General features: G+C 43.0%; 1 protein-coding gene across 6 annotated transcripts in view; it reads right to left on the reverse strand.

The window, feature by feature from the left end:
* Positions 1-9,320, reverse strand: part of SYT16 (synaptotagmin 16) — a 58,432-nt gene that overhangs the window by 31,836 nt on the left and 17,276 nt on the right. For 3 of the 6 annotated variants that reach the window (XM_042868054.1, XM_042868027.1, XM_042868035.1), the window contains exon 3: positions 7,407-8,024. In XM_042868054.1, the coding sequence (XP_042723988.1) occupies positions 7,407-7,953 (547 nt within the window). In that variant the 5' untranslated portion in view covers positions 7,954-8,024. Of the gene's footprint in view, positions 1-3,150; positions 3,355-7,406; positions 8,025-9,050; positions 9,315-9,320 lie in introns of those variants that run through there. The other 3 variants (XM_042868044.1, XM_042868063.1, XM_042868071.1) reach the window with 3 other exon arrangements.

Consider the following 9,320-nt stretch of genomic DNA (forward strand, 5'->3'; position numbering starts at 1 on the left):
CCCCCCCCCCCCCCCCCCCGTATCACTGTTGTAACACCTTCATTTTCCTGGGAAAAATCACAACCCTGGGTAGCAGCAGCAGGCGAGGATGTGGTGTAACAAAATTCTCATGCGTTTGCAACCAACGCTGTCACCCAAAGCAGATAATCTTGTCCTCCTTCTTTATCCCTGTTTCTCCTTGCTTAAGCTTTAGTCATCATGTGGAATCATAAAATGGCTTGGCTTGAAAGAGACCTCCAGGTTCATCAAGATTCCAACCCCCTGCCGTAGGCTGGGCTGCCGGCTGCTAGATCAAGAACTAGGACAGACTGCCCAGGGTCCCATCTAACCTGGCCTTGTATATCTCCAGGGATGAGACATCAATAATCTCTCTGGGCTATCTGTGGAAGGCTCACCTGATTTAAAAGCAATAAGTAAGGCACACATAACAATTAAGTGAAGTGAGGAGCCAATTCAAGGCACCATACAGCAGCGTGCCCGTGAAGCCAGGCATGGGAAGTAGCATAACTTGTGACCCAGGAAAGACAGCACATCTCAGCCACAGCTTTATATCTGACAATTAGAAAACAGCTAGCTACTGACAACTGCAAAATGACTCCCGGGCCCAATGGCTTAATAGCTACAGCGTATTACTTAAGGTAAGAGGTCAAGACCCCAAAATCAACCCTATGACACAGAGTTTCAGCAAATCTCAGTGCTCTCATTAATCCAAACTCAGGGGGGCTTTTCTCCAGCACCATAACTCTCAGACTACTTGCTGGAGAACACTCCCACGTGGATTAAGCTGCTATGTATGCACTGTATGGGCTTCACTGTCTCTGAGCACACTGTTTGTGGCTACTCACTCACGCCCAGTACAGTGCTTCCAGGGATGCTTCATCATGCAGCAATGCCAAGTTCCAAATAGGAAACGCTTGCCTGAGTGTCAGGGAACTTTTTGGTGTAGAGCGAAAGGCATGAGAGCATCACTGACTAAAAATCAGTTACTTCAAAGGATTTTCTACAGGCTTTGCTATGGACTGGTTGGAGATTCAACCTAAGTCTTTCATGATTGCTCTACAAATTGTTGTTGACAAAACATCCCTAAATCAGAGGTAACTGCATGAGAACCATGCAAACAGCATCTGCAGAGGTACAGCTCAACCACATCTTCCTCATTACCCAGAAGATCCCCACTGGCACAATATACCCATTTGCCACTTATAAAACTGCACATTTTTTCCTCCATGACTTCAATCTGCCCCCTTTACTTTCATTTCAGTCTTTTCCTTTGGTTACTATGGTTGTGTTTCAGGAAATTGCTAGGCCACCCAAGATGATGCCTGCTACCAAAAGGTCATTACAATAGCCTGAAATTAACTGTGAAAAAGATACTCATACCTAAACCCCTATCTCTGGCAAAAGACAAGGGCCACCATCAGCTCACCTTTTAGAAGGGTGAATTTATCTCACACAACTTCATATGAGTGCAGTATAGAGAGGCTAGGAAGAAACAGAGAAGGATTATCCATGCGTTCAGCAGTCCTAACTGCTGGTCATTCACTTCTGCAAGCATTTGCCTGCAATCGTGGGTTTGCATGAGCAGCCTTGTCAGAAGCAGGCTAAACTAGCAATGACTGCAAACGTAAAGAGACAGAAAGTACTACTGTTTGCATCAGCTCACAGAAATACTATGCTTGAGCTCTGCACAGAGTGCTGCTAGTATGCCTGCATGTAACCTCCAGCACAGCGCAGTGAGATCATTCACACCTGCCTCACCCGTAGTAGGAGATGGAAGGTGAGGAGGCAGGGTATCTAGGAGAGGCAGCACTCCCCAGATGCTGCCAAGATCCTGTTTATTGGCAAAAGAAGCCTCCTGAGCCCTAAACAACCTTCCCAGAGGAAGACAGAGTCGCAACTGCCATATGGGGAGTGGGAAGAGGATGCCACTTAGCAAAAGTGGATTAGAAAATACATGCACAAACACACACGCTCACACACAATTTGTTCTGCCACTGTGCTGAATGGCGACATCTATTTCTTCCTTTTGAAATAAACCTTTCCCCATACAGCTTATGCAACCTTCTGGATGGCAAGCACAGACGACAGATAATCCGAAAGAGAGTAACACCCCTCATGCCCGTTAGGAAACTGGACAGGAGGAAGCCTTGCCTCCTAGACAAGGAACTTGGTGAAAATCCAAGCCATCAAAATTTCAACCTTTAAAAGACACAACTGCAAATTAGTAATTTAAATACAGAAAGGACCGTGGTGCCAGCTTCACAAGGACAAAAGTCTGTGCACAAGTACTTTCTAAGCAATTCTGAGTTTTACATAGAGAAAGCATTTGATGCAAACTCATGTCTGCACTTCACTTCAGAAAGCTGTGGACTCTTATCATATCCTTCAGATCCCAGATGCATATCCCCAGTCACGTTATGCTTTCTCCCACTTGAGCAACCAGGAGTATTTTCTGTGAAGTGCTTTTGCCCACTATGTGCCTTTGCTTGCCCTCACTCAGTGTTAGCGCTGCTGTCAATTTAGTGTAGCCTCTTTAAATGTCCTGCTTGGAGTGCAGGCACTGATTTTATAGGGCTACATTCTGGCTGGAGCACTGGCTGGCTCCATAGCCAGACAGATAATAAAATACATCAGCACTTAGGATCTTCAAAAATGGAAACAGGCCATCTATCTATTGTAGATTCAGGTTCACACCGAAGTTTGATTTATCACACAAGCAACATATTTTTCTTATGGGTCTATTTTGCTACATGGGACTACAGGACCTAATGAAAACTCACTTCTTGCCTAGGAATTCCTGGCTGTATGAAGGGTCGTTTACTGAGGTCAGGAGCGTTCACGTACAGCAGAAAGAATAATTTCTTCCACTACAGCAATTACTGGCAAAAATCAATGACCCCTGTTAAGCTGGAGGCCAAGGTAAGTAAATGCAGTAGTGCTCTCTAGTTTTAAAATTCCCAGAGCCTCAGAGGTGTGCCTCCCTTTACATGCATTGAAGAGAGATATCTAGCCATCTAGACAACATTCCTATTAGGACATCAAACCTCCTAGCATTCTAAGGTCAAAAAATTTACTTTAGCTAGCTTTGAGATTGCCTAATTGATGGAAAAAACCTCCATGGATTTCATGCCATTTAAGCACAGTGCTCACCTATATATTACACTAGTGTTATGAACACAGTGTCAGACAGCTCGGGAGACTCTTCAGTCACAGAACTCACTGTGCAAAAATAGATCCGTTTGATTCAGAAGACTCAGCTCTGCTGCCGTGTCTCTCCCCGTGCCTTTCCAGAGCAGTGGTTGCTGGAACCACTATCTTAGTGGTCACTAACTTTTTCTTTTGCAAAGGACATGGACCCTGAGGAAGAAGCAGATTAAGATCACTGTATTTACGGTGTGCTTATTGCTATTCCTCACTTTTTTCATTATTACTTCTCTTTCTATAAGAGAACTAGGCTGAGAAACAGATCTGTTCTACCCCTTCGTTAGCAGTGTACTACTTTTAGAAGTGCCTTATTGCTCTGCTGTTTTTTTTTCCAACTCTTAAGCCAAATGTGCAATGATAGATTTGGCAGCCACGCTCTCAGCAGCCACCCCCAGTCAGCTGATAGCATCTCAGACACAGGAGGATGCAAAAGCTCTTCCCCTACCTGTTCATAGATGGACGACACACTGAGGTTAGACAGCAAGGGAGGGTCTCAAGGCAGCTGCAAGAGCAAGTTCCTCTGTATTTACAACAAACTGAAAATCTGTAATTTACAATTACATGCTCTGTGAAGGGCAGCAGGGATCTGCATGCATGGAAGGGACTGCATACCCATTGCTAACCTCTTACACCAAGCAGCTTGCGCTACTGAGCAACTTCATTCATTTTTAAATTGTGGCTCAAAAGGATCTCAAGTGAAAAGCTTATCCCTGCATTTGTTTTTCAACTTGGCACAACATTACTAGCATCACTGAAGTACAGACTGGGACTCAGCAGCAGCCAAAGCAGCACCCTGCTGATTAGCACGCCTCAGTGTCAGCACTGCGTGCAACAAAGGTTTAGAAGTTGTGCAGAGGGACACAGTTCAGCAGGAAATATTGTTGATAGGTGGACAGTTAGAATGGATGGTCGTTTCCAACCTCAGTAATTCTATGATCTATCAGACATTTGATTTACAGACGCCAGAACCTCACTGCTCAAATTATATATTAGATCCCTAAGCCTAAAAATGATTTTCAGTAATGTGTTTGCTGCTTTGAGGCCTCAGAAAAGCTACTAATGGAGCTAGGACACTTTTCTTTAGGAGGCAAAAATGCAATCAAAAACATATTTGATAAAAAGAAAATGGGGTAATGATGGTTTTTAACTGCAATTTTATTTTGTCTCAGAAGCACGCTTTAAGTTTAAGAGCAGTGAACAACTGGATTTTGTTTTGAATCTTTTTTTCTTTCTTTTTTTTTTTTTAAGAAAAGAAAATTATTCTCCTCTGGGGCGTGATTTTTCTCTTCTCTTAAACCTAATAAGCTATATATTGGAATGACCTTGTAACAGGTTTCTGTGGCTCTTTAATCACCAGTGGCTGCTAAATGAAGCATATCTATTTTCTCTGTTACATTACTATTGGCAACCAGGTCGTCAGTAAGTGCCCAGGAATATTTCCATGGCAACAAAAAGCATTCAGCATTGCAACTGTTTTGTGCCAATTTAGCTTTAAAATATTCTATTGTGAAGAGAAATACGGTACATTAAGTGAAATAAAGTCAAGATGCAATGTTCTGAAAGAATATAAGGATAAACAGGAAACACGCATTTTGGAGAAATGATGAAAATATGCCAAATGCAAGGAAAAATGCTCAAAGCTAATACTGATGCTACTGAATGCCTTTGCTGAATGTCAGCAAGTCCATATGCTCACTTACATTGTCACTTAGGGTTAGATAACAAAGCTAACAGAAATAAGGCTACCTCAAACATCTCCTGATCATTTTAATGCACGACTGAAATTTTAAGTTCTCAGGGTATTACAGGCTCTCTGCATGTCTAGGTTACCATCACAAGAGTTCATACTCTTGATGTTAGAGAATGAATCTAAAGGAAAAAAAAAAGGAAATACAAATAAATACATGAAATACAAAGAGCATGTGTGTGTGTTGTGGAAGATATTTTCATATCACATTTCAGCACCTTCTCTCTTATTATACAACTTGGATAGCTTTGAGGAAAAAAAGGCACCAGGTCCCAGCCCTCAAGCAGCCAACTTCATGACTGTCATGTCTTGAGGGCACTGGATGGCCCTCTGTACAGTGCAGTGCAGAGATAAAGAGATAAAAGACCACTTCTGAGCATTTACAGTGACATTTCCCGTGGCGTAAAAAGCTGTGCAATGCCTTCTGAAGCGCTTCATGTGGAAGCAGAGAGCTCCAGGCTGCATCAGTGTAGGCGCTGGCAAGCTCTATAAAGACAGCCTCCTACTCCACAGCAGCTCCAGACAGCCTACTAAGAAGGAAAGCTAATAGGTAATAAACAAGAGCCCAGCAACAGCAACTTGGTCATCAGCACCTGCTCTCGACTGGGAAAAGGTTGACAGCAATTCTCTTCAGCTGCTGTGCCAGGTTACTCCAGTACCTGAGTGTCTCTCTACTGTGAGCCCATCTCATCCATCTGCATGCTTTTAAGAACCCTGCTTTTCAGATGTCCCCAAAGATAAGACCGCAAGTGAAAAACTGCTTTGACAGTGACAGCAGCCCATTCTTGGCTCTCAGCTCTCAGAGTTCATGATCTTTTCTCCCATCCTCTGTGAACATAGGTATGGGTCCAGAGATAGGAGAAAGACCTGGTGGTCACCATCAGAACACATCTGGCACGTACTGCTCCCCAGCCTGCTCTGAATAGCTCTGAATGGCTCTGGCAGCCTCTGTTGGGGTACTTCTCTGAAAGGTCCTGCAGCAATCAGGGTTGCACATGCTTAGCCTGCTCCAGTGCACCTGTGCTCTGGACACTAGATCCAAACACTCACTAAACTCATCCCTTTGGCTTCGACTTGGTGTTTGTGAACAAACCTCCAGGGAAGGATATTGCACAGACAATGTATAGGAAAAGCCTGGGGAACCAGAGGGTAGAGAATCTCCAGGGTGCTTTTCCAAATAAACTGTGCTCATTCATTTGGAACATGCTTGTCCTGGCACTTGGCACCACTGACAAGAGACTGGCTCCATACCTTCCTTTCCAGTATTTACAGACATTGATGAGATTTCCCCCTCTCTCCTCCCCCCCCCCCCCCAAGCCTCCTCATTTCCATCTGAACAGTCTCAGATCTCAGTCTCTCCTTCTAGGAAAGCTAGTCCAGTCCCTTCATCATCTTATACCCTGGCCATGACAGTGTAAGAACAGTAATAAAGAAAGGAGCTAATTTTAACATCCAAAGAATGCAGTCAGAGCTTATACCTTTAGCCTGATATTCCTATCAAAAGCAAAACCAGAAAGCCTAAACTTCGACAGCCTACACCAAAAAGGCTAAATGCATATAACACTTCCCTAGAAGTAGAAAGGTTCTTGGTGAAAGAACTCCTGATGAAAAGCTCTTGACCATTTTAAAGCAAACATTTTAATAGCTTCAACTTCCTATTTCAAACATTTGGTTGGAACACACACCCCCATTTGTTTTCTGTGAACCAGGCAACCTCTACCCACATCTACAGTAGTAACTAGAATAAAAGTCCAGTGGCTGTGATTCAGCCCTGAACGTAAGTACTTGAGAAGCTGTTCATGTCATTTAATTAGACCTAATTATGACTTCTGATCATTAAAACTGAAAACACCAAACTGATTTACCCATCCCATAATCTCCTGACTGCTGTCCTTTTCACTTTAAATCAAAAAGTCTGTGGTGGTGGTGGGAGAGAGGAAAAATGATTTGGGAGCCTTTCATCCCTAAGATCATGAGATATGACTGGCTTTTTAGTAGAGCATTTCGCAGCACATGGCACAGTAACATCTTGAGGTTCCTGGCACAAGAAACAAGGCTTAAGATTAAACATATATCTTTAATAGCAATGATGAAAAGGCAGATGGTCCTCAAAGCAAAGGCTTAAGGCTAAACACTCCTTCAAAAGATCCTGTTACCCGAAACAAAACACGGTGAGCATAGAAAAACACTCTGTGCTGCTGCAATAGGCTCTGATTGGTATCTAATATACAGCATTTAATTCTGAAAATTTCCACTAATTTCAATTAGATCAGTTTCATGAATAAGAAAAGAACTGGGAAGAGAAGAGGGAAAGGTTAGACTTTTCTCTGGGATTTTCAATGCAGTTTTATTTCATGGTGAGAAACAAAGACTACACTGAACAAAACGAGCAGATATGCTACTACATCAAATCAATACCAGAGATGAGAAATCTAGGTGTCTGCTGGCTGCTTACCTGCAAAACTTGCCTTGTCTTTATTAATTTCTAAAGAGCTACCCACGCTGATGCTGTAATCATGACCTCTCATCCTCACAGAGCGCTCACTTTCATCTTCAGAGATAGTAGGAAGTGGCTGCAGATCTTCGTTCATCCAATGTGATCCATCGGCAGCCAAAGGCCCAGTCCTTTCAGTACATTGCTGGGGTAAGCTGGTGGTATTTTTAACCCATTTTTGCCTCTGCAGACTCATGTCAGAACCACAGGGGAGGGCCTTTGAAGCAAGATCATGACCTGCAATGTGACCATCTTCTCTAGGGCACGTGTACTCCTCATCCCACAGGTCTATGCGTCTTTCATCTTCTGATTCCACAGAATAATCCTCATAAGCTACTCCACTGCCTTCCAAGCCCCGGTTTCTATCTTCTTCTGACTCACGACCGACTCCACTCAAATTCAGCAGTGAAGCAGATATGGAGTCTCCTGCTTGTTGGATAGCTTCGTATATTTGAGACAACCAAGAAGAGAGCGGCTGAAGAAAACTCTGAACAGCCTCAGATGCCATGGTTAATACTATAACAGTATCTGGAGATCAGCTGTTCAGCTTCACCAGCATGTCACTTACGATTCAGAAAGCTATAAAAAAAAAAAAAAGTGTCATAAGAGGTTACTGTAAATTGCTTGTCCACCAATATATTATCCATCTCAGATGTCTAGAGAAAGGTATAAAGAACTTCACTGAGAATGCTACTGGAAATCCAGAAACAGTGGACAAACTGCATATTCCCGGAGAGTTCTGGAAAGTTTCCATTCAGTGAATAAATGCACCATAAATACACAAACATAGAACATGGGAGAAAAGTACATATTCTAAAGCAGAAAAATTCCTCTTGCAGTTCTCAAAAAACCTGGAAAAGAACAAAGTACAATACAAGCTTCAGACAAAAAAAGTCTAAGTCTCCCAGGCCTGACATCCAGTGCAAACCTCAGCAAGTTCAGGGAAAATAAAGCATGGAAAATCTGGGGACAATTATGCTTTCACTGATTAAAATGACAGGTCAAAAGTTTCCAGAACAAGCCAATTTCAGAAAATCTCCTCACAGCTTGCATACTGCTTTAGTAAAGTACAATCCCATTTACTTTTTATTTTTATTTTTTTAAACAAGAATCATTATCAGATTCCCAGAAACTCAAGATATTCCAAAGCATTCTCACTGAAAAGGCATCAAATAAGCTACCTTCTGCCACTTCGTCCCTAAGAAGGAGGACACATCCTAGGCCTTCACAGACTTCTTCAGGGAAACCATGATTTACCAGAACTACCCAAGTCAGTGTATTTTAACTGTTGATTAAGCACTGTCATACCTAGCACAACTGCAGTGCTGTAAAACAGTAAATGTTAAGCTTTTGGACTGAGATGCACTCAGAGCCGGAAGTTTTCTGGAACGGGGGGTGGAGGCAGGCTCTGCATATTGTGTGGCCTTACTGGCTGTCATAACCTGCAGAAAGCTAAGGTGCCATTTTGGCCCAGCAAAACGGCCCAGAACATTTTCCCACTGAAGAGTCAACAAATACAAAGATGTTATAATTATGAAAGAAACAAGAGAGTTTGGCAAAAAAGATTATAATAACAAAAAGAGAATAGACAGAAAGCTTACCCACCTCCTGAGCACGTTGTAAAACTCGAGAAGAGGGATCTCCAGAACAGATCCTTCTCTACTGGCAGACAGCTCTTAAGTGGGGTCCAGGAGAGGTGCAGCCAGGTGAATTGCCTTCACCTGTGCTCCCAGGGCTGGCTCATGGCTCACCTCAGGTGATCAATCAGAGGTTCAGGTCGTGACTCAGCAGTTCCCACACACTCCACCCCTTCGCGGCGTGAACCAACGATCAGGTTAACTAAAGAGTAAGCTTTCCCTAATACAGAGATCCGGT

This window comes from Lagopus leucura, unplaced genomic scaffold (genome assembly GCF_019238085.1).
Source record: "Lagopus leucura isolate 7727_CA_CO unplaced genomic scaffold, USGS_WTPT01 Super-Scaffold_1, whole genome shotgun sequence".
In the NCBI taxonomy this organism is placed as follows: Eukaryota; Metazoa; Chordata; class Aves; order Galliformes; family Phasianidae; genus Lagopus; species Lagopus leucura.